At 46.8% G+C, this 25,023-nt stretch overlaps 1 protein-coding gene across 1 annotated transcript in view; it reads left to right on the top strand.

The window, feature by feature from the left end:
- LOC147889763 (serine carboxypeptidase-like) overlaps positions 1–24,016 on the top strand; it is a 49,120-nt gene extending 25,104 nt beyond the window's left edge. Inside the window, exons 2-9 of the mRNA XM_087391479.1 lie at positions 7,354–7,525; positions 7,614–7,733; positions 7,956–8,099; positions 8,213–8,363; positions 8,677–8,765; positions 18,277–18,535; positions 22,592–22,725; positions 23,355–24,016. Of these exons, the coding sequence (XP_087247605.1) occupies positions 7,354–7,525; positions 7,614–7,733; positions 7,956–8,099; positions 8,213–8,363; positions 8,677–8,765; positions 18,277–18,535; positions 22,592–22,725; positions 23,355–23,498 (1,213 nt within the window). The 3' untranslated portion in view covers positions 23,499–24,016. The remainder of the gene's footprint in view (positions 1–7,353; positions 7,526–7,613; positions 7,734–7,955; positions 8,100–8,212; positions 8,364–8,676; positions 8,766–18,276; positions 18,536–22,591; positions 22,726–23,354) is intronic.
- The last annotated feature ends 1,007 nt before the right edge of the window (positions 24,017–25,023 follow it).

Raw genomic sequence — 25,023 nt, 5'->3', positions numbered from 1 at the left:
CTGAGATTTACTGGCAATAAGCATGTCATCCACATATAGAATGAGTAGCATCAAACTGCCATCCTTTGCCCGTTTGGTGTACAAGCAATGATCGGTCTCACACCTATGATACCCTTGGGACTGCATGAATGCATCAAACTTCTTGTACCATTCTCTTGGCGCCTGCTTGAGTCCATACAAGCTCCTTTTGAGCTTACACACAAGCTGCTCTTTCCCTTTAACAGCATATCCCTCTGGCTGACTCATATAGATCTCATCATGGAGATCTCCGTGAAGAAAAGCTGTCTTCACATCCATCTGACATAAATCCATGTCAGCATGAGCAACAAGAGCCAACACTGCTCTCAAAGTAGTCATCTTGACTACAGGGGAAAAGATCTCATCAAAGTCAATGCCCTTCTCCTGCTTAAATCCCTTGGCAACCAATCTGGCCTTATACCTCGGTAAAGCATTTGAATCCACTTTGACTTTGTAAACCCACTTGCATGGCAAAACTTTTCTGCCTGCAGGTAACTGCACCAAGTCCCATGTATCATTCTGAAGTAGAGAGTCCATTTCTGACTGCATGGCTTTTTCCCACTTCTTTTTCTCTGTCCTTCCCATAGCTTCCTTGAAGCTGGAAGGCTCACCACAATCTGTCAGCATGATAAAATCAGCCACATTATTGGCTCCTGGAACAAACCTGGCAGGAGGCCGTTGTGCACGGGTGCTCCTCCTAACAAACTGTTCCGGATTAGGCTGCTGTCCAGCCTGTTCTTCATGCATATCAGGTGGCTGTACCACCGTATCTGGCTGTTCTACAGCCCCATCTGTTGGCACATCCAGTGGTGCATTATTGGCAAAATTATCTGGCTGATTGTCAGCCTGTATACCCTCTTGAACAGGGTGATCTGCAGCAGGCTGCTGCTGCATATAAATGGGCATTCTTTGCTGTCCAACATCATCATAAATAACCCTCCTGTATTCCACAGGTTGCACGGGTTCCTTGTGTACACTATCTTCTTTAAAGATGACATCATTGCTGCGTATAATCTTCCGTTTAACGGGATCCCATAACCTGTACCCCATTTCACCTTCGTCACCATATCCCATAAAGATGCATCTGATAGACTTTGGATCCAGTTTGGTGCGTAGATCTTTGCGTACATGAGCAAAGCACTCGCAGCCAAATACCCGTAAGTGCTTATATGAGGGTGGCTTGCCAGACCACACCTCCTCTGGCACTTTCAACTCCAAAGCCTTGTTTGGCGACCTGTTAATAATGTGAACTGCTGTTTGCACGGCTTCTGCCCAAAAGCCATGGGGTAATGCAGCATAAGACAACATACATCGAACCTTCTCCTGAATAGTTCGATTCATCCGCTCACTTGCACCATTTTGAGATGCATTATGAGGGGCTGTGAGTTCCTGTTTGATGCCCTTAGCTTGGCAAAACTGCACAAAAGCATGTGACACATACTCACCCCCATTATCGGATCTGAGGCATTTCAGCCTACGACCTGTCCGAATTTCAACCTGAGCGACAAACCTCTTGAAAGCATTTAGGGCATCTTTCTTATGCTTCAAGAAATAGACCCACACCTTACGTGTGGCATCATCAATGAAAGTAATAAAATATTTGGCACCCCCTAGTGATAACTGTGGCATCTCACACAAATCAGTGTGCACTAGATCAAGTGGTGCTCTATTCTGGGGAGTTCTCCTCTTATGAGGAGTCACAGAATGCTTGCCAAAAATACAATGATCACAAGTAGGCAAATCTGAAAAAGAGAGAGACGGCAGATAACCCAAACGTGACAGTTCTTGCATTCCTTTAACAGACATGTGTCCCAACCGGCTATGCCACAATGAAACCTTTGGCAGCTCGGTTATGGCAACAACATGATTACCCACACTGGAAACATAAAGAGGGTACAAAGTATCACTCTTAAAACCCTCAGCCACTACTGTCTGGCCATCAGTAATCACCCATTTGGAATCCCCAAATGTGGTGTGGTAACCACTGTCATCTAATAAGCCAGTGCTAATCAGATTTTTCTTGATTTGCGGCACATGGCGAACACCATCAAGCAGAAATGACTGTCCATCAGGAAATACTATCTGTATACTGCCAATCCCTGCAATCTGACATGCATAGTTGTTCCCAAGATGAACAACTCCATGAGTACCTGTGTAGGAAGTAAACCACTCCCTGTGAGGTGTAACATGAAAAGAGGCACCTGAATCCAAGAGCCAGGTGTGCATGTCATGGCCATCAATAACCAAAGCATGTGCTATTACAGCAGAAGAGCATAAAACATCATGTATGTCACTGTCACTGTCCTCTGCTGCAACATTCACTGCATCCAATTCAACTATCTTGGCCTTGCCTTTGCCTTTGCTTGCATTTCCTGCATCCTGTGATTCAGCCTTCTTGGCTTTCTGATCCCGTATGAACTTGAAGCACTTCGACTTCACATGTCCCTTCTTGCCACAATAAAAACATTCAATGTCCTTTTTGCCGCGGGACTGACTGCGGGATTTGGACTTACTAGCAGATCTCCCCTTCTGCTGAGTCCTGCCTCTATCCTGTACCTGCAAAGCATTTGAAGACTTGCTGCCCGCATTATTTTTCCTGCTCATCTCCTCCATAAGGAGAGAGCTCTCTACATCAGCATACATAAGAGTGGCATTTGAGTTTGACAGGGTGGTCTTGAAAGTGTCCCAACTCTCAGGAAGAGTACACAACAAGAAAGTAGCCTTGAACTCCTCATCAAGGTTCAACCCCTGTGCAATCAGCTGTGTAAAGATAGCATTGAACTCACTCAAGTGTGAGGTCATAGCTGTACCTTCCTTCATGCGAAGATCGACCAGCTTCTTCAGCCAATAAACCTTACTGGCTGAGCTCTTTTGGGCATACAGTTCTTCTAGTCTTTGCCATAGACCATAAGAGGTCTTTTCAGCCTGTACATTGAACACAAGAGTGTCTGAAATAGTGAGCATGATAGCTGCCCTCGCAGACAGATCAAGCTCTTCCCAATCATCAGCTGCCATGTCAGATGGCTTGACACCCTTTACCCTTATGGGCTTAGCAATCTTCTTTAACAGAAGTACATTTAAGCACTGTTCTGCCCATAATGCATAGTTGTGTGCTCCTTCCAGTTTCTTTATGTTCAGAATTGAAGAATCACTTCCCCCTGATGCCATATCAGATGAGGAAAGTACCCGACTCCCTGGAAGTAAAAAAGACTGAATAAAAGTTCTGATTTCTCAGAAAAAGCCTGCTCTATTCAAGAGCCAGAAGCACTCTCAAAAGTGCTGTTTTTACTGTCAGTAAAATCTGCAGCAAAACAGTAAATGTCCCTGCAAATACTGTACCTTCTGACAAACTGTTCTGAGCTCAAAGAGGCATAAAAACAGTAATTTCAAACTGCTGCTGCTGCTCAACAAGAGCTTAACAGTGCATAATTATCTGACAAAACCACCAACACTGCTGTAAACTCTGCTGTACTGACTGTACTGATCACTTCTCCCACCTCAGATGAGGTATGTCACTGACTCAAATTGCAGAAACCACTTGACAAACACCCCAAAAACAGTAAATGACCCTTCAGCCTGTCACAAAACCTGCAACAGTAAATGGGATAAATCCCAAGCAATCACCCTTATACCAAGGGGAGAAAATGCATCTGAAGATCTCTGTCGGTAACCCAAGTGCTATCAAACAAGGTCTGGGCAAAAGCCCCTTGATCTGACACCTGAATCAAGTGGAGAACACCTCAACACTGAGGTAGCATGCAATATGATAAATCTCTCTGACACTTGTACCTGACAATGTGCAAAGCATAGACTGCCCCTGTGTAATCAGTAACAACACAACTCACAACGTACAGACACCAAGAAGAAAATCTTTTGAGCACTGTCAACGATGGGCAGTTAGGGACCGAGTAAACTCGATGCGCCCTGACCAAGCGTGGCTCAACTGAGATTTTCAGAGTGTGTACAAAGAATGTGACCTGCAACAAATGTCACCAAATGCACTGCGGAAATAAAGCAAATGTGTGCTCCCTGGCTACACACTGCCTCAAGGCATAGACTGCAAACACATCCAGGCAAAAGCCCTTTGATAAGATCACCCAAAACTGAGAATTTCACTCAGTGAATGCATAAAAGCTCCTGCTGTCCTGCTGTACTTCTGTCCTTGCAGCAATACCTGCTGTACTGCTGTCCCTGCAGCAGTACCTGCTGTACGGCTGTCCCTGCAGCAGGTACACTTCCCCAAAAAAAAAATCGAGTTTTTGCAGCAAAAAAAGTGAAGGAGTCGTCCGTACACAGTTGTACGGCAGTCCGTACGACTGTACGGACAGTCCGTACGGCTGCCGTATGAGTAGCTGCGCACAGCAGCTATGCAGCTGCCTGCTGCAGCGTCGCTGTACAGCTGCTTGTACAGCTGCAATCCGACGACGCCCGTGCCCGCGACGTCGCCCTGCAGCCCGCGCAAAAACGCCGCCCTGCGTGTCCTAGCTACGAAAATGCGCCGCCGTCCGTGCCCTAGCTGCGAAAAAACGCCGCCCTGCGTGCCCTAGCTGCGAAAAAACGCCACCCTGCGTGCCCTAGCTGCGAAAATGCGCCGCCGTTCTGAAGCCCTCGAAAAAACGCGCCGCCTGCAAACTGACGATGCCCGCGCAGATCTGGCCGCCCTGCAGTTCGCGACCGACGGCTCTGCGCCCTGGTCCGTACGGTCGTACGGACGAAGTACGGCAGTACGGAACTGTCCGTACGTCCGTACGGTACGGATTAGGTCGAGGTAGAGGGGGCTGGGTAGGGAAGGGGGGAGCAAAGTAGGCTCTGATACCAGTTGAGAGGGGGGAAGAGAGAAGGAAGGGAGCAAGAGAGTGAGAGTGAGAGAGACACACTAGTGCGGGTGTGAAGTGATGAGTGAGCCACACCACAAACTCACTTAAGTTTTATTAGGATTAGGTTTACCCTATGACTGTCTTAAGACAGTCATAGGTGTCCTAACTTTTAATTCTTTAATTAAGGGTAGGCAATGTGCCTTTACCCCAACAGAAACTAGGACTGGGGCTGAGTAGGAAGAGGAGGGGGCTGAAGAGGAAGAGGCGGGGACTGATGCTGCGGGTCGGGAAGAGGGGGGTGCGACTGGGGAAGGGGCTGGGGCTGAGTGGAAGGGGGCTGGGGAGCGGAAGAGAGGGGGACCTGAGGCTGCGGAGGGCGGGCTACAGTCGAAGAAGAAGCTCTCCCAGGACCCTGGGGCGGCTACCTGTCAGGTCTCTGAGGCGCTGCTGCAGGTTGGGTAACCTCTGCCTCCTTGCCTTTTTCAGAAATCTTCTTATTCTTTCCTCTTTTCCTTCTGACCTCGGTCCAGCCGCCAACCATCTCTGGACCGGACTCCGGCTGCCTCTGCTCCTCTTGACGTGGCTGCCCGGAGGGGGGGGGAGGGGGCGGAGGGGGGGGGGCGGGGGGGGCCGAGAGGAGCTGGAGAATCGTGGACAAATAGCAGCCAGGTGCCCAAAGCCGTGACACCTCAGGCACTGGCCTGGCTGTCCTGTGACTACCATGCTCTGGGTAATGCTGCCAACGTCTGTCACGATCTCAATCACTACAGGGAGAGTCGCAGGGTCTGCCACAGCCACATGGACTCGGGGGGCTCTTGCCGCAGTAACCGCGTCGACGAAAGTGTCATGCATTACCCAGCCAAAGTGGGAGCCCAGGTCCCTGACTATCGGCTGCAACTCAGTAGCAAGGCCTGGAAAAACTAGCGTCACTGGGTGGCGAGGTATGCGGAAACGAACATCAAAATCCGTTGCGCTGAATCCACGGTACCAAGGGACTATCATGATGATCTTTCCATCCACAGATGTGGGGGAACCAGCAATCACGTTGCTCGTAGCTTTCGCAATGGAGAGTTTAAGCTAGAAGATGCCCCTTCCTATAAGGGCCACCTCCTCGATGTGGCTGTCCTCTAGCATGAGAGTGGACTGGAGCCAGTCCCTGATGGCTGATCTGGAGGGAGAGTGTCCAATGACTCTGCCATAGACGGAAGTAAGGGCAAAGTCATTGGCAACCTCTTGTACCCGAGACGACTGTTGCTCTGTCAAGATAACGCGGTAGGCATCTGGAGAGGGAGGGTCCGACTGGGCCTCCGTTTTCGGGCAGGGAGCTGCCATACCGCCAAGACAAACTGCGAGACCTCCGATGAAGAAGAGGCTGCCACCCAAAAATGGGGGGGGAGATAGACGAGGGGACGGCGCCTGGGTGTGACGAAGAAGGGTGAGGCGAGACGAAACGAAACGAGGCGGGAGGGGGAAGCGGAGGCGAAGGCGAGGGCGGAGGCGGAAGGCGGAAGGGGTGGAGGGCGGATGGCGTAGGCGAGGGCGGAGACGGAGGTCGAAGGCGAGGGGGAGGGACGGCGGTGGAAGCGAGGGCGGGAGGCGGAGGGGGAGGGGGGAGGGCGAGGGGCGGGGGCGGAGGTCGGAGGGTCGGAGGGGTGGAGGGGGGTTAAGGGCGAGGGCAGAGGGCGGGTGGGGGTGGAAGGCGAGGGGGCGGGGCGGAAGGGTGGAGGGGCGAGGGGCGGGTGGGCGGAGAGCGAGACAAGGGGGCGGGGGCGTAGCGAGGGGGGGGCGAGGTGAGGCGGAGGGGCGAGGCAGGGGTGGGCGGAGGGCGCGGCGAGGGGCGAGACGAGAGGCAGGGGGGTAAGGCGAGGGGCGAGGCGAGAGGTGAGGCGAGGGTCGAGGGGTGGAGGGGCAAGGGGGGGTGAGGGCGTGGAGGCGGGCTGAGGCGGGGGAGTGCGGCGAGGGCGAGGGGGGTAGGCGAGAGCGAGGGGGGCGAGGGCGAGGGCGAGGGAGAGAGGCGAAGGAGGGTAGGGAGGTAGAGGCTGCGGGAGGGAGGGAGGGGGGCTCGCAGGAGCGACGTTGCTACAGTCTCACAAGGATTGTTTTGAGATCCTTGCTATATTTGAGGATTTGGAGTGCCTTACGATCAGTTTGGTGCACCAAAGACACTCCATAAACTTGAACATAAATCTGTCAATGTTCGATGAAGTCAAAGGAATAAATGGCAAATGGAACTGCATATATGCCATGATAATGGACTGCACAATTTGAAGATGAACATTAAGTGGCCATGTATTTCCAATAATCAATCTTATGAAAGAGCTTTTGAAGCACCCACTGCTGCAACCATCCAATAGGATATCAAAATGGTTTGTTTCAGGAAAGATGTTACTCTTTCCATTCAATTTAATGTTTACGTAGTTTTTTTATTTTATGAAGAAAGGGGTGTGGTTGTATAGGATTTTGTTAGTTAAACTTGATTTCAAAAGCTTTGTTCTTGTTCAAATTGTTTGGTTTGCAGGATGTTTTATCTGTTTTTTGAATCACGTGGGAACAAGGCTGAGGATCCAGTAATTCTTTGGATGTCTGGAGGACCAGGGTGTAGCAGTGAGCTGGCATTATTTTACGAAAATGGCCCCTTTCAAATTACTGAAAATCTCACTCTCATCTGGAATGAGCATGGCTGGGACAAGGTATAAAGTGCATAGTAAGGACCCATGCCAGTTTTAGACTTTTGGCACACTGGAAGAGTTTGATCTGTACTCTATTGTTTGGTTACAGATATCAAATATTATATTTGTAGACCAGCCCATTGGAACTGGATTTAGCTACAGCAGTGACATCCGCGACATTCGACATGATGAAAATGGAGTTAGTGAAGACATGTACAGCTTTTTGCAGGTCGTACAACATATGCATCTTTGGAACTAAAACATTGTGTTCAATACTTTCCTACACAGGCTTACTCTTGGTTTTCTACTGTGGTCTGCATGAATCTTCTCTTTCTTATTCTTGCTGTTCCTTCCCAGTGGTTGCTTTTGCTCCATTGTTTTCACTCATTGCAAAATCCCGTCTTATCTCACGTGTTGATGGGAAATTGATACATTGCACTCCTTTAGGCAGGCCTTCTATGAAGCACACCCTGAGCTTGCAGAAAATGAGTTCTACGTGACGGGGGAATCTTATGCTGGACATTATGTCCCTGCTGTCACTAGTCGGATTCACCAGGCTAATAAAGCGAAAGAAGGTTTTCCTATCAACTTGAAGGCAAGTTAGACTTGAGCTACATCTTTCATGGTATATCAGATGTTTGCTTCAAAAAGTGTGAGGTACATATCTGAGCATTTTTCATTGTCAGTGATGAATTGATACTCTTGCAGGGTTTTGCTATTGGGAATGGTCTCACAGATCCAGCAATACAATATAAAGCTTATGCAGACTATGCACTGGAAATGGGCCTTATTGGAGAAGCTAATTACAACAGAATCACCAAATTGCACCCTGCTTGTGAGGCGTCACTTAAGCTATGTGGTAAATCACTTGTAAGCCTGGATTGTGAACAGATGAGACCTTTCTCTTGCTTTATAATGTGCTTTGTTGTAAGCTTATACGATGCTGCTCATGCTACGGACATTTTGCACCCAACAGAAAACAAGGTTATACCCTGAAGGTATTGAGAAATAAATTTATAAGTACAGATGGAAATTTGTTCAAAGTCAGTTCCTCAACTTAGTACCTTGATATCCTCGTTTCTGTTCATCAGCGTGTAGCAACACACGAGGTGTCCCATGTGCTAACTTAGTATCATGCAACATGTGGACTGTCTCACCTAATTGTCATGCAGGGACTAGTGGAACGGTCATGTGTGTGGCTTCTGCCTTGGTTTGCAATTCTATCTTCAATGCTATAATGGCCATAATCGGAGGAGTAAATGTAAGTGGTCAGTCACTATCCCTCCTTTTTTTGGGTTGGGGGTCTACATTGGATCAAGATCGATATGCTTTGAACCTGTATTATCCTGATTATTCTTTATCATTCTTTGGAAAGTATCTACGCGGAAGCTTAATATCTAACTAATGCTGAAATTGTGCAAGAGTCATATTATGTCTATGCCATTTGATAGGAAGCAATGCTGCCCTTTTTTATCTGCTAGCTTTTTGTGTAAAGCAGGAAGAGCCTCACAGCCACGGTGGACTATTTGGTAGCCCTTACAATTTATGAATAACTGAATTAGGATGCAGCAAAAGTCTGTTTCAAGCCTTTTCTGAAGTTGCAAATAAACCAATGCCTTTTCTCTCTTTTGTTTGAGATCCCTTTGTTCTGAATTTTCATATTTGATTCAATATTTTATTGTGAAAGGCACACGGTTTGCCCACTAACAGAAATATAGATTTTGTTTGATAGTGTGGTACACCATGTATCATGGGATGAGTGCAATCTGAGGGAACAAGTCTTGTGTATTGCAAAATTGAATGTCACCATTGTCCCTGCCGCCTCGGTAGGTTCTTGGAAAGCCTTCCAAGAGACTTCCAGAAGATCATCAACAGCATTTGGTCAGTCACCTTAGAGGAAGTGCAGGGAGGATTCTTCAGATAGGTGCAGCCTTACCCCATGATTGGGTGGATACAGATGACAGGCCTGTAGTTTGTTCAGAGTTGATGGGGGCTTTTTCGAGGACATGTATTCCTTTTCAGGTCATTGCTTCTTCGGGAGCACATGACTATGCCTTGGTTTTTGATGTACAGTGAGGTGATCTGTGTGTCCCCTCGATGTCTCGTGTGTTGTGCTGCGATCGTCGGGTCGGGGTCTCTGTCACGTCAGCGGCTAGAGACTGGACGATCAATGTCACTCAATGGGAAGAACTCTGTGATCGTGCTCTGAGAGGTGTCTGATGATGTGACCAAGCCCCGTCGCTTGAGTAAGTACTCTCTATGTCGGATTCCCTCGTGAGTGAAGGCCGCAAGGCATCTCTGATCTGGGTAGGCGAGGAATCTCGAAAGGAGCCCGGAGCCGTCTCTGAAGAGGCAGTGGTAGCGACCTCGGATCTTGTAGTACACTGGGCACCTGAAAATAAAATGCTCCTCCGACTCAACCTCCTGACAGTCGCACAGTATGCATAAGCGATGCTCCCTAGGAATCCCCTCTGCTCTGCAGCTCTCTATGCGGAGGCGGTGTGATGATACCCGAAACTGTCCGATGGAGATCCATAGTGAGTGAGGCATATGAAGCTCAATGTACCCCGGTGGTGTGATGAATCCCTCCTTCGAAATGCGAAGACAGTAATCTCTGTAGAAACTCAGCTTCACTGGAAGCTCTCTCGGCTCCAACCAGGTCCTAAAGGTGTGTAGCTGCAGGAGATCCTCTCGAATGACCTGGTTGGTATGTGGCCCAATCGGGATGGTGGGTGGGAGTACCGGAGGGGCATCTAAACTGTACTGAAAAGGAGGTATCCTATCGATGTGGAACCCTAGTCTCACAAACCATGTGTGAGTCCGTGCATACCAGCATCGCTCGTCTCCCTCTGCTGCCAACCTCATGGAGGAATCGAGAGCCAACCACGGCAACCTGGAGTGGAGAAGCACCAAACTCGGCCTGAATGATGTGATGTGGTACAGACGGTTTCCCCCGGATCATCCGTGAGAGCATGAGGATCTGCAAGCGCTCCACCCGTGTCCACTCTATCTCTGACATGTCAGGCCCCCAACAAGGGCTACCATACATACCGGCTGGTCGGACCAAGGAGTCGAAGAGAAGAGCCTTGGTCCGAGGGTCCTGGAAGTGGGAGTGAAAGCACTGTCTCTCTAGCCGAGCCAGTGAGGCGTATCCCCTGCTCAGTCTGGCCTGCATCGCTGGTCTCATCGTGAAGATCGGGCTGGAGAAGATCACCCCCAAGTAAGTGTATGAGGATACGATCTCAACTGGTGACCCACCCAAAGTAAAAGTAAACTGTTTCTGTTGCATGTTTGCTCGAGAGGTGTTAAAGATCATGACCTTGGTCTTGCCAAGGCTGATCTTCAAATCATGGGATAAACAAAAAGCCTGCAGTGCATCCAGGTGTCGCTGGAGCCCCTCGGGTGTGGACGACAAGAGTACCACGTCATCTGCATAAAGAAGAATCCTGATGATGATCCCGGCAAGTGAGCAACCGGTCCCTCCGAACGTCCCCATGAAAGTCTCAAGCTCATCGATGTAGAGGCCAAACAGGGTCGGTGATAAGGGACAACCCTGTTTGACCCCTATGGTACTCAGGATCTCATCTGTCCAACCTGCGCCTGTACGAACTCGGCCTGAGACTCTCATACAGTGCCATGACAACCCAGATGATCTCCTGATCAAATCCCAGTGTCTGTATGTGGTATGTGTGGTGTGGCTAAGCATGGGGTGGCGATAGTGAAGAATAGGTATGTGTGATCAGCTCCTGGAGGGAGTGGTGCTACGGTGAAGTCGGTGATACATGAAGCGAAGGTAGGGGATCCCATGATGTAATCTACTACACTAGTGCCCCCCCCGTGTGTTTAGCTAGTAAACCTGAGGATGGCCAAAGGTCGAGCCCGTTGTAGATGATGAGATCATGCATCCTGTCCAAATCAAGGAGCGCGTGTCCATATGGTGTAACAGGCCCGTGTCGGTCCGATGAGGTCCTAGTCATACCTGCTCCGTCTAGGTCCATGTCTGGAAGCATGATAGAGCCGTCTCAGAAGTCTAGGAGTGGTGCCTGTTGCGTACTCGTCCTGGCGTTGAAGTCCCCAACAAGGAGAACTTCCCCGCGGGCTGAAAGGTCTGGGATATCCTGATGTAAGGGTGCATATGGAGATGTCTCATCCTCTTCTTGTGCCACTCTGGCGAAGTGGGATGTGTCTGGCGGGAAGTAGCATATTGCTATGAAAAGGTCACGGGTGTCTGTGCGTCGGATCCGGATCCACATGAATCGGGAGTGTGCGTCCTTCCTCTCAATGGAGATGGCTCCAGCGAGAGAAGACCTGTATAATACTGCGACCCCGCCTGATCCTCGGACTCCTCCTGTATCCCTTGTCTCATCCCTGAAGGCTGACTCCCATGTGTAGCCACTGACTATCGGTAGTGGACGCTCTGGGCTTTGGTGTGTCTCCGTGTAAAAGACTATGTCTCGTCCTGTATAAGACTTCGAGAAGTTTCCTGGGTCTGACTATAAGGTGCCATTACAGTTCCAAATGGTGCAGTCTAGGGTCTTGAAAACCTGAGTCTCATAGGCCCCGTCCTCCTAGGGGGTACGGGTGGGAGTCCTACGGGTGCCGGTTAACAACCTACCATCTTGGACCACGGCCCATTTTCCCTCCTTGCGGGCAACATCCCGCTGCTGTAGAAGAACTCGTCGCTCCTCAATCAGTAGTGGTGTCAAGTCCTCGTCCATGGACAGGGTGGGATGCTCTCGTAGAGAGGCTCGGCGTCGGAGTGTCGCTAGACGAGCATGTGAATCTCTGAAGCGAATGACTAGGGGCTGCTCTCGGTTGGGATCTCTCCCAACATGCCATGCTCCCTCTATGCCATGGTCGGGGACCCCCATGGTGGTAGTCACAAAGGTAATCGCCTCCTCCATGGGTGTCGTAGTGGTGCTGGTGCTGTCTCGCGTGATCCCTCGTATCCGGATGTTGAGGGCCTTCGAAGCCCTCTGCTGCTGTTCTTGTATGGCGGCTGAAATGGTTGCCTTTGTGGGCTCCCGTTTTACCACGTCCACCCATCTAGTCGTCTTTGCTATAGCCGACTGTATCGTGGCTATCTGTGCCTCCATCTCTGTGACTGGGGTCCCTCCAGGCGCTGAGGGTCCCGAGCTCCTCTCAAAGCTGTGTGATGTCGTGTCTGAGTCCCTGGATAAGGGTGCCCTGCTTGTGTATAATGCGGGCCTGCTCCTGGGTGTAATGTGTCAGCTATGCCTGACGGGCCCGGATGCTGTGTATCTCAGCCAATAGGGAGTCCCAAGCATCTGGCGAGGGCCTAAGATGTCCTGGTCCAGGTGGGAACTGGATCTCGAGAGGGGTTGGAATGAAGGTGGGCTGCTGAGGTTGTACTGAGGGTGTGGACAATATGATCTGGGCGGGGGAGTGATATGTAGGAGTAGCGAGGTCGGACGAGGTGACGAAGGATGGCTGACTGAGAGGTAGAGGTGATACTAAGGGAAAGTACTGTGGAGCCGTGGCTGATGGGGCCAGTGGTGAGGCTACTGGAGAGGAGACCTGTGATGATGATGCAAGAGAGGGGGAGGAGAGAGGTGGCGTAGATGATGAGGCGGATGATGGTGGTGAAATAGTGGTGGTAACCATAGAGGTCAAGGATGTGGTGAGCAGCATGGGCTTTGGGTGGGCCCCTTTCTTCTGGGCCGCCGTGCTGTCCACTGTCAAACCGTTCCGGTTGCTGCGTTTGTTGAAGTCCTCCAAATTGAGTTGCTTTTGTGTTTTCGCCTTGTCACCGTTCCCCTTCCCCATCTCCACGCGTATGCAGATTTGGGTCGAGGGGTCTTCTGCCTAGTCTCCTGTCCTCATCCCCCTGTTCCTTTCATTATGGGGGCAAAGAAGGGACTGTAGGAGATCAAAGCTGCTTTTTTTTTCCCCCCCTTCTTTTTTTTTTTCCTCTTCTTTTTTTTTTCCCCTCTTTTTTTTTTTTTTTTTTTTTGGGGGGGGGGGGGGGGTAGCGAGGGGTTAGCGGAGGGGGTAGCGGGGGGTAGAGAGGGGTAGTGGGGGGGTTAGCAGAGGGAGTAGCGGGGGGTAGAGAGGGGTAGCGAGAGGGGTAGCGGGGGGGGTAAGTGAGGTAGCGAGGGGGTTAGAGGTAGCGGAGGGGGTCGCGAGGTAGTGGGGGGGTAGGGGTAGCGGAGGGGGTAGCGCAGGGAGAGAGCATGTTAGCAGAGGTAGCGGGGGGGTAGTAGGGGTAGCGGAGGGGGTAGCGTAGGGAGAGAGCAGAGGTAGCGGAGAGCGGCAGGGCAGAGCGTCTACCTAGGGAGAGGCACACATTATGCGATTGATACAGAGGAGCACTTCATCTTCAGGTGTCCCATTTATTATAAGATCCGCGGGCATTTCTATTGCCTCTTCGGAGGTAGTTATGGGGCCCTATCCTGATTCCTCTCCTATCCTGATTAGAGATGCTTGGCAGGCTTCATTCATGATGTAGTTAGGCACCGCGAGAGGATACTTCGATCGCGGAGATAGGAGCAGACTTCTTCCTTGGTAGACCCCTCCCAGAGCTCTATCACGGAGTTCTTTCAGCTAGATCTCCTGGACCTCCCCAAGACGAGACCTCAACATGATCGGGACTTAGAGCCAGTGACTCGACAGCTCAGACAGAGGGTAGACGCACAGATTACGCTTAGCCGTCTATACCTTCGTTGTCACTAACATAGCGCATCGTCCGTACCACCGTCCATACCTTCGTCGTCCGTACCTCCCCCCGTCAATAGCTCTCCATACCTCCTGTCTGTATCTAGTCCTAGTCCTCCCGTCCATACAGCGGTTAGGAACAGCTCGAACCGTACAGTTCGTCAATAGTAGCAGTCCGTACCTCTTCGATCGTACTCCTCCCTCTGTACTCATTAGAAGCAGCCAAACTAATCCTAACCCCGAGTTGGGCTAAACCCCCAACCCAACCCGGGGTTTAGGTTAAGCTAGGGGGTTCAACAGACAGCCAATTATGGACTGGCCTCCCCAACTCCTTCAACATCCATCAGGACTCGGTACTCTACAGTTGCAGCCATGACACCGTCTCCATATGCGCGAAAGTACCAACAAGAAGGCTCAAAATGACCCATCCTCGGGCAACATGATCAGATTTTTTTCTACAGCAGGCCGTGAGAGAGCTACGATTGGAACTAGCAGAAGTAAAGGCCCAACTTCACATTCTGGAAGGGCTTGGTAAGCAGACCGTAATTGATGAGGCTGTAAAATCTTGTAAGGATTCCCCCCCTACCCCGCAGCTGGTCTCTACAATGAAAGATCTTCTTCATACTGAAATACAAACTGCTAAGAAGGAAGTGATTGTGGAAGTGGACAACAAAGCAAGTAAGTCTGATATTCAAGCAGAGATTAAAGAACACGAAGCTAGAAGTGACAATGCACTGAAGATTAGAATAGGGGGACTCCGAGAAGATTGGTACAAAGAGGAGGACACATATAGTGAAATATTGGCAAAGATCAAAGCAAGCTTGCCCAACATTGATTGGGTGGATGATGATGAGCAGGATGATGATGACTCCAGGCCAGCTTCTATTTTGCACTAGAAAGGTCATGCAATCCTTACACTGAAGTCAAAAGATATGCGGATCAAGCTTCTTCGACAATCTTACAAGTTGAAGGACACCAAAGTATGGATAGCAGAGGAGCTTACACAAGCTCATCAACTCAAGATCAAGGCAACTGAATTAGCTAAAGTCAGGGCTGCGTGAAAGGATGGAAAATGGGCAGTTTACCGTGAAGGCGTAGCACTAATCAGAGAGTTTAAATCAAAACCAAAAGACTCTCAGTCTTAAACTGATGTATGGCTGTTTACTCTTTCAGACTATCATGTAGGTACTCTAAATAATATGGGTTGTTTTTTGCACTCCTTGGGAGCTGCCATGTGCCCTCCCTAAAGCAGATGCACTAGAGGGTTTCTTGCTGTCCCATAGACCTTTTGGTCTCGAGTGGACGCTAATCTCTCTCTCTCTCTCTCTCTCTCTCTCTCTCTATTTATCTATCTATCTATAATAATATGGTGGGATCAGAGGGGATGGGGCACCCAAGCCGTGCTTGGGAGTTGATCCATCTGATACCCCGGCTAGCAACCCATCTAGACATACGTAGATATCAGGCCATGCTAACCCTCTATCTCCTAGTCGTCTGGATGACTCAAGTGTTGATCTCAATAGTCTTTAGCTAGGCAAAGCCAAACCCTGTGAAGGTATGTCATCTGTTTGAAAAATAGCATCAATGTAGAGTGGTGTCATGGCGAACTCTTCTTTTACTATTTGATGAGGGACTGGGGGCTTACTCCGAATCATCCGAGATTCCATAATCACCTATAGCCTCTCAAATCTTCTCAAGTCAGTCGTCATTGATAGATGACTCCTCTAGAAGGGTGCTGCATATATGGCCGTTAGCCTCACTAGTGTTTTAAATTGCCACCCCTTCGTCATGGGTTCCTGGAAGTATGCTTGGAAGCAATGTCGGGGTAAAGCCTTCTGCTTGTGTCATTCGTGCCTTGGTTGCATGAATCGTTTTAAAAGCTGGTCTTGTGAAGGGATGGAGGGGAGATGGTGTACGAAGGTGGGAGGAGGGAGGAGAAAGAAAGAAAGAAATATATATATATATTAAAAGTCCTCGAAATACCGAAGGGTCTATGGGTGGAGACTCTAAGCGGGCATCAATACCCAAGACAGATACAACATAATCTAGAAACACTAATACATAAAAATATTTGAGCCCATGGAGAGGATGGAAGCTATAGTGTGGCATCACGACAATGATCCTCTTGAAGCTAGTGGAGGAATCAAACCCAAGATGAAAGCACTGTCACTCTTGTCTAGTAAGTGTGGTGTATCCCCTGATCAATTGGGCCTGCATTGCTGGTTGCATCGTGAAGATCGGGCCAGAAGAAAGAACCCCCAAGTATATATAGGATGCCATGACCTCCACTAGTAACCTGTCCAACATGAATTGCTCTCTGTGCATGGCTGCTCTAGATGTGTTGAAGATAATGACCTTGGCTTTACCAAGGTTGACCTTCAAGCCATGTGCTTTGCAGAAGGTATGAAGTGCATCCAAGTGTCGTGGAGGCACCACATCGTCTACACATAGGAGGATCTGAATCAAGGAGCTGGCGAGAGAGCAGCCTGCCCACTTTAGGGCCCTGATGAAAATCTCAAGCTTGTCTATGCAGAGGCCAAACAAGGTTAGTGATAACGGACAACCTTGACCTCGATAGTGCTCATGATCTCCTTTGTCCATCTCGCACCCGTCTGAAGGGGATAAGATTAGATGTCAATCAAAAGTCCTTACAAAAATGGTGGGTTTGACTTATAGACTTCCCTCCACAATCCCCCCTAATTCTTGCTAAGTTACTACTTTATTAGTTCTCTTTTCCCCTCTTATTACAGGCAATGTTTTTGGCCTCTTTCATTAACTTCTTTTCCCACTTTGACATTGGTTCGTTGGGTATAGAGGCTTCTTTGTTGTTTTGACCATGAGCTGCACTATAAGACTGAGTGATTGCAGATTGCTACACTCCCCCATTTCATTGACGGGTTTGCTCGTGCTGAGCAGAACTTCCTCAGATGATCCACATTTTATGGATGTTTGCTCCTCAGCTGCATCTCTTACATTGTCATGAATTGAACGTCATTCTATCCTCTCATCCAACTCTTAATAGCCAGGGTGGCACATAGCCTGCTTTATTTTTCATCACTACCACATGCCTAGAAGCAACAATCATCTTGTGGATTGCCCTATCATACAGCATGTATGCCAATTCCTGTTCCGTATTTCCAAGCATTAGGCACTTCTCCCCATGGCATCAAACTGAAAGATCATAGTGGTAGGGAGAGAAGCAAGCTAACACTAGGAATGGAAAGGAAAGATAACAAGCATAATGGAAATGAAATGGAAAGAAAATGAAAGCAATGGACAAGTACTCACATGATACCAAAGAGCTTGATGTTGACTGATATTTTAGACAATAGACAAGTACAACACTATATAGTGTGCCACTAGACTCTAGAAAGTCACAATGTCTATGGGATATCTCCCAATATGACACGTGGCATGTCTAGGACTCACTAAACTATAAAACCACACCTAGACCACCTAGAACACTCATTTTAGACTCACTTTGGCTTCATATTCCATCCTTCACTTGTCCTTTGGCATGTGATTGTAAGCAGTCGACCAAAAAATCTGAGATGTTTTACACTGGGCCTTACAACAGATTGACTAGCAATCAGGCCGTTGTCCTCATCCGTTCGTCCTTCTCCAATTGGTCGCCCAATTATTGTCGGTAGAGCTTATTTATAACTTTACCCAGTGGCTACTTGCTGTTTAGAGCTTCTATGCTCGTGTGTTTTCCCATTTGGCTGCTGTTCTGCAGATTACTAGATGCATCTTGGTTTGTGTGTTCTCGGTAACTCTGATGGCTATCAAAGACTGCTTTGGGGATACTTATTTTACTACTGTGGCAGTACTTGAATGGCTGCAAATGGGTGCCATGGGAAGGTACAATAATTCATGCATGTAATACATAGATCAGGAAATAAAAATTTCAAAAGTTCCTATTTACCTGCTTTGTCGGAAAACTGGACACTCGAAATTTTAGTGTATGTACTACTTATTGAGAGAGCTGAGTTTGCAATTTTTGTATTGGTTAGGATCTTAGAGATGATATTTGAAAACATAGCTAGTTGAATCATGCAGTATCTGAAAAGTCTAACCCGTTCGTACAACTTTTACAGTACTATGATATTCGAAAGGAGTGCAGTGGAAATCTATGCTATGACTTTTCAAACATGGAGACTTACTTGAACCAACAGTCGGTGAAAGATGCTTTGGGAGTGGGCAACAGAAAGTTTGTTTCATGCAGTCCTCTGGTTTATGAATTCATGATGGTTGATTTGATGCGGAATTTGGAATTGGGTATCCCAAGTCTGTTGGAAGATGGAATCAAAGTTCTTGTGTATGCTGGAGAGTATGATCTTATCTGCAACTGGCTAGGTGAGGTGGCTTTTACTGCGTAAGATTGTAGAAGCAATGATGAAAAAGTGTAAACCAGTTTGTGTTAGGGTTAGAATGTCATGCATGTTATTTTCATGTCAACATGTATGCTTACTCATCATGTGCTTTTGAGTTTAGATGTAAATCTCATCTTACAGCACATGTCTTGATACTTTGTTTGTGCACTCATCTAATAGGAGACTAGTGGACAGATTTCTCTTCAGGTAGAGCAATGCATCTAGTCACAAGTCAACACTTACAGTAATTTGTATGCTGTTTGTTGGTTACAAGACAAAATTTCATGCTATAGAAGATTACTCATTACAAGGCGAGTGTGAACAACTTGATTATGAGGATTGCAAGCAACCTTGAGATAAAAGTTTGTTGAAATGATCAAGCTTATCATTATCATCTAGAGCAAGATTTCATGCTATAGAAAACTTATTACAGTGCAAGTGTAACAACTTGATTATGAGGATTGCAAACAATCTGAGAGGTAAGAGTTCATTGAAAGATCAAGCTTATCTTTATCATCTAGACTAAGTCTACACTATGTGCTAGAAATAATCACGATACTTGTTGTAAAGGCTAAATCTTGATAAGTTAAGCAAACATACACAGCAGCAAGTACACTCAGAGATTCGAGAATAAGAGAAATTGAGATATACTTTACTGTGTAAGTGTAAAGAAATGTGTATTCTAGACATGCACCAAACTTAGATCTGGAACCATGCTAGAGATTAGACAGAGAAGGGGCTTTACTTCATTATACAGAGCAGAAAATTTTATAAGCCACAAGATTACACAATGTTCAAGATCCTACTCTCTGTGTGCACAGAAGCATTGAATCAACCACACATAGCTCTGAAGATGTAGACAGCCAGACAGGCAACCAAAGCATGTAGAAATATAGGCCAGAAGAGAACCCAAAACTGAATATAAAAGAGAACACCAATCGCCACCACTTGGACAGCAGGCTGTTGCTCCACTGGTGCCTGAACAAAGCCCTTATGGCGCCAACAAAGGTTCTTTTAAGCATAAAATCCTTATGTCTTGTGGATAGCTAGATGGATCCAACTTCTCATCCGCAGTTCTGGAACCAATGCTTTGGTAAGAGAACCCCATGTTGAGTACCATGCAGAAGAACTCCCAAAGGAAATGTGTGCACTTGCTGCCACTAAATGTTGAGAAATCTGACAGCAAAAAAGCATACATAAGTTGCAATTACTGTTTCAATTTTGCAAGCATAAACATGTGCCTTCTGATCTATGCCAACGAAAAAGTTAGCCCTGTTTGGCTGTAAAAGGAAAAAGGACCGTATTATTGCATACTCAGTTTTTACACTGAGATTGACATGCATTCCAGGTGTTTAACCTGTCCAAACTGCGATAAAAAATAGACGCCCAAGGTGAAACACTGCTATATTTCTGAAAATGCCTACACTTCTTGAGTGTCTTTGAGTAAGCAAGATACTGCTGAGTCAAAGTACATGCCAAGTTGAAGGGATTTGCCAATAACCAGAAATTTGCAAAAATTACGCTGAAATTTTTAAGAATCGCATCACCTTAAAGCATATTGGTCAAGCCAAGTCACCAAACATGCGAGTTGCTCCTAATTGCATATATGGACTATGAATAGCTCGAAATTTCATGTAAATTAAATTTGCTCCAAGTTTTGATAGAAATGCAATGAAGCATTTAGAAAGTTGCACAAATATGCACCCCAAATACACCTACAAGCTGATATGTGCAACAACATGCTGGAAAAGTCTTAGCAACTCTTCTCCCCTCTACACATTTGCAACAAGCATCTGATCGCACTCTATGAGCTGAACCTTTTAAACAGCTCTGAAGTGTGGTTTTGACTGTTTGGAGGACACAAAATTAACCCACCATATGGGCTTAAGCCTCTGGTGAGGAATTTCGATAGCGATCATCCCAAAAGTGGGTTCTACTGGTCCAAAAATGAGTTGCACAGACACCAAAAACCATGCCAAGGCTGTGTGGGCTTGTGTGGAACACTGCTCCCAGTCTCATTTTACTGGAACAGTGGAAAACACTGGATTTTTGTGCGAAGCAGAGGGAATGGAAGTGGCTGCTCCTAATAAGCTTCTTGTCTCCACGATGGTCAAGCATGACTCAGAACAAGGATGTGAGAGGGAAGCTCTTCTATAATGGAATACCAACAATTGAATGATGAAGAGAGTCGTACCCTGAAATAGTCAAGCACACAATTGACTTACCTACATTACCATACCATGGTAATTGTAACCTTTCCCATTAGCTTGAGACATAACGATGTCGTAGAATTGCCGATTGCTTCAATAGATAGGCCCAATAATCTTCAGACCCCTTTGAAAGGATTGTGGACTGCAAACCAAGGGTGAACACCGAGCCACTATATCTCTTGGTTGTACACAAGAAGAGTGGAGATATATCAAAGCATTGAAGAAATATGGAAACTCAAGCATGTTGTAGAGAGCGACATAATGACAATAACAGTTCCATGAATTAATGATCAGACAACTAGGTGACCACTTGTGCCCAAAATCTATGATTCCATCTAGACTATAAAGCCTAAACGTAATTAATATGTTGTATCGAGTTTACCAAGCTTTCCAGCTACGGTGTCACTATTGTCTCTTCCCTTTATGTCCTTTATGTTCCCTCTACCCACCTCTTTAAGAGAATTGAAAAGATAGGGTTTGATAGTAGTAGTCATCCAGGATAACCAGAGCATGCACCAGCCCCATGATAGAAGAGCTAATAAAGGTAAGGATGTGCAATGTGTCGATCAGTTGGGCAAATGGCTTGACGAATGTAACCTTGCCGAGTGAGTTTTGAAGCGTCATGGAATCTCTGCACTAATAGATGGCAGCTCCTTAATCATTAGAGTCTTAGAAAAACTGCATCTCTTTTTCTAGTCATTCAAAGTAACAAATTGGCTGATAATTCTAAGCTGGATCTGTAGAGACATTCCTGTCAAATTAGTCAGAGTAAGTTTGCTATGTAATTTGGTATCCTGGACGTTCACCCAAAGCACTAGCCCTTTCAGGCCTTGGTTGCTCGACCTTGGCTTAAAACCTCAAAAGCGTTGCATGATTAGGGAGCAATCAAAATGATTACGGAAAGGGTGGTGAAGTAGGTGCTCTCTCATGACTGAAGCCCTCCTTCTGCTGCTACTGAGTTTAGGAATTATGAACTAAATGCAGCAAGAGAGAAGAGCATGAGAAGCGATAGTGATCTGGAGCGTTGGATGTGGGGTTTGACTGTTGCAATTTGGAAGAGTGTCAACATCTTGAACCAAAACTTGTGCTTGCAAGTCTTTGCATCTGATGTACACCTTGATTTTAACTTCTAGTGGGACTTCTGACATAATTGTCCTTGGAAAGTCTTAAGGTTGCGGCTTGAACTGGGGTTGATATGGTGGGACATGCCGTATAATGTGTGTGAAACAGTCCACATGTGTGGATTGTGAGTGAAAGGCTGCTTGTCAGCAAGCAACCTCCTCAAAATTCAATTGAATTGATGTTATTCTAGAGGAGGCTCAGGAGTGGAAGCCCGCCTGCCTCCAAGTAAGATCTTACCCTTCTCTGTATGTCTATATGTCTTGGCATTGCCACCCTTCTCATAACAGACCTGAGGGAGAATTTGTAGAAGTTGACAGTTGTATGTTTTCCAAAACTCTTGTTTTCTTTGCAACATTCATTGCAACATGTTATTCTCTAGAAACAAAGTCAACTCTCTCTGGAAGGTATGGATGCTCCCATTCAACGTTCCGATGTTCTCAAAGTTCCTTTGGATTTTGGAGAGCGGAGGGTGTTCCAATGCCGTGGAACACATTCCCATGCTGTCATTGTCTGTTCATGATTAGTGATAGAAAGAGTGTTAGGTGCTGAACTCTCATGCTGAATATCACAGTGCAAGTGCCTATCTTGATCTTTTGGGGAATCGCATCGTTTGCTTACCTTTATCAATTACTTTGAATTGTAGTATTTGACCCTTGACTCCTTACTGGTACTCACATGTCCTTGTTCTTGTAAATTTTGGATGCTAGGCAATGCAAGATGGGTTTCAGCAATCGATTGGTCTGGTAAGCAGAATTATTCCATGGCTCCTTCAAAACCATTTTTAGTGGATGGCGAAGAGGCTGGTGTTTCAAAAAAATTCGGTCCTCTTAGCTTTCTCAAGGTATTCTTCCCCTTTTTCTAATACTCTCTCTCTCTCTCTCTCTCTCTCTCTCTCTCTCTCTCTCTCCCCCCCCCCTTCCTCCACTCGAACAGTCAAGCTTTAAGTGTTGCATTACACTAGACTTTGTCGCACTAAATGGATGGGTTCCCCTCAGTGCGAATGCTAGTGTGAGGGCGAGTACGAGTACTAGTATGGACCCTGTCTGTATAGCTTTTGACAAAATTTTGAACGTTGCATATGATGAACAATCATGTCAATCCATCTTTCTAAGACCTGACACCTCACACCCCACCCTTCCCTCCTCGGGTTTTCTGCTACGGGTGCAATTTGTGATTTGCCAGTGCAAGCGTGAGTACAAGATGAATATGGGTATGGGAGGGTACCATTCTTTGTATCTCTTTGACAGAAATTAACTGTTGCAGGCGATGGGTACTTGCTTGAATCCATCCCCTTCTTCTTCCGAAGGGGGCAATTGTTTTCACCTTTTTTCAGCGTTTCTGTATCAACATTAACAAAATGATCTTTCTTTAAATTATATCAGGGTCCCAAATGATCTGTAACCATCCATGCCCATTGTTTATCATTTTGGACTCATTTTAGGTTGGATTTGTCACTTTTTGGGAATGCAGGTCCATGATGCTGGTCATATGGTGCCAATGGATCAACCAAAAAATTCTCTAGAAATGATCAGACGATTCACACGAGGAAAATCATTGGATGATGAACCACTTGATCTGCTGAAACAAGTGACTTCAGATGTTATGGATATATGAGAACAGCACCACTGCATGGCTGCAATTTGTTTAGACATGAACTGAGGACAATGACAGTGTTCTTTGTAAATTATTTCCACACTCTTTTAAGTATTTACAGGTATGATTGTTATTCAAAACCATTCCTCCCTAACTCCTATTTAATCTGGTTACTGTATGTAATTATATTACAGATGATGCAGCAGTCTTTATTCTGATAAAGTCAGTTAGGGTAGCTTTTATGTATCGATGCTGCAACACTTTTGGCATTTGACTCCAGCTGGGAATTTCGGAGCCAAGTGTGAGAACTAGGCCTCTAGTCTACGTGTGAGTGTGAAAGGGGTTATGGGTTTGTGACTTTTTGAGTTTGAAAGGTCACTTGACCTTTGGGAGTAGATTAGATTAGATTTGATTTGATTGTGTGACATCACTTGTGATGTGGTGTGTGGAAGATAAGGTTGCCTCAGCCTATAAAAGAGGCCCATTGTACTTCGCTAAAAATTATTCAATCCACGTACTTGCCTAACGTCTTCATCATTTGATCATTCTCTCTCCCTCTCTCACCATATCAGAGATAACGAGTTTTTTTTATTGTGTGACATCACTTGTGATGTGGTGTGTGGAAGATAAGGTTGCCTCAGCCTATAAAAGAGGCCCATTGTACTTTGCTAAAAATTAATCAATCCACGTACTTGCCTCATGTCTTCATCATTTGATCATTCTCTCTCTCCCTCTCTCACCATATCAGAGATAACGAGTTTTTTGTCTCCTCAACTCCCGCAGCTGGAGGAATCGTCCTTTTCATGTGAAGATGGAGGAGTTTGGTCCCTGTTTTCTTTGTCTGCTGGACAATATTGTTGCTGCACAAACCACCACTTCTAGCTTGGAGCTGTCGTTTTCTTCCTTGCTGCTGAGAAGATCGACATTACTGCTGTGCATTGCAGCTGTCAAAAAATGGCTGTCATTTTATCTTGCTGCAGATGGATGACACAAAGCTGCATCTGTCCTGTTTTTTTCTTTTGGCCACGAATCTGCTTCGAACTCTGTCCTGTTTCTCCCATGTTGCCACAGGCTGCTCGAGATAAATCTACTGTCCTCTACTGATGACTTTGTCACCTTCCTGAGAAAAAAATGGCCACAAATCTGCACGCGCTGTCTGCTAGACCTGGGCACTATTTGCTGGATGGTTGCAACGATTCTGCTGTAAGGTGATTCATGCTTCCTTTGCGCCAATGCTGACAGCTGACACAAATCTGTCCCACGTTGCTGCCTGCATCAGAGTGAAGGATACAACCTGCATTAACCTGCCTCCTTCCATCCGAATCGCTAGCATTTCTCTGATTTCTACTGTTGCAGCAAGATTCATCTAAAAATCAGCCCTATATGAAGTGCCTACTGCTGCTCTTATTTATGGTTACTGCCTTGCACACCTGAGAAAGGGGTTTACAGCAGCAACACCTTCTCTATGGCCACATTTTGGAGATAAAATATGCCTCATTTTTAAAGCCGGGTCTTTTACGTCACTCTTCTTTGCTGGCTGACCAGG

The sequence above is a fragment of the Dipteris shenzhenensis genome, chromosome 20 (genome assembly GCF_047967505.1).
Source record: "Dipteris shenzhenensis isolate YYH24624 ecotype China chromosome 20, Dip_SZ_1.0, whole genome shotgun sequence".
Lineage (NCBI taxonomy): Eukaryota > Viridiplantae > Streptophyta > Polypodiopsida > Gleicheniales > Dipteridaceae > Dipteris > Dipteris shenzhenensis.
Note: the sequence above shows the minus strand (reverse complement) of the source record. Positions and strands in the feature narration are given on the sequence as shown.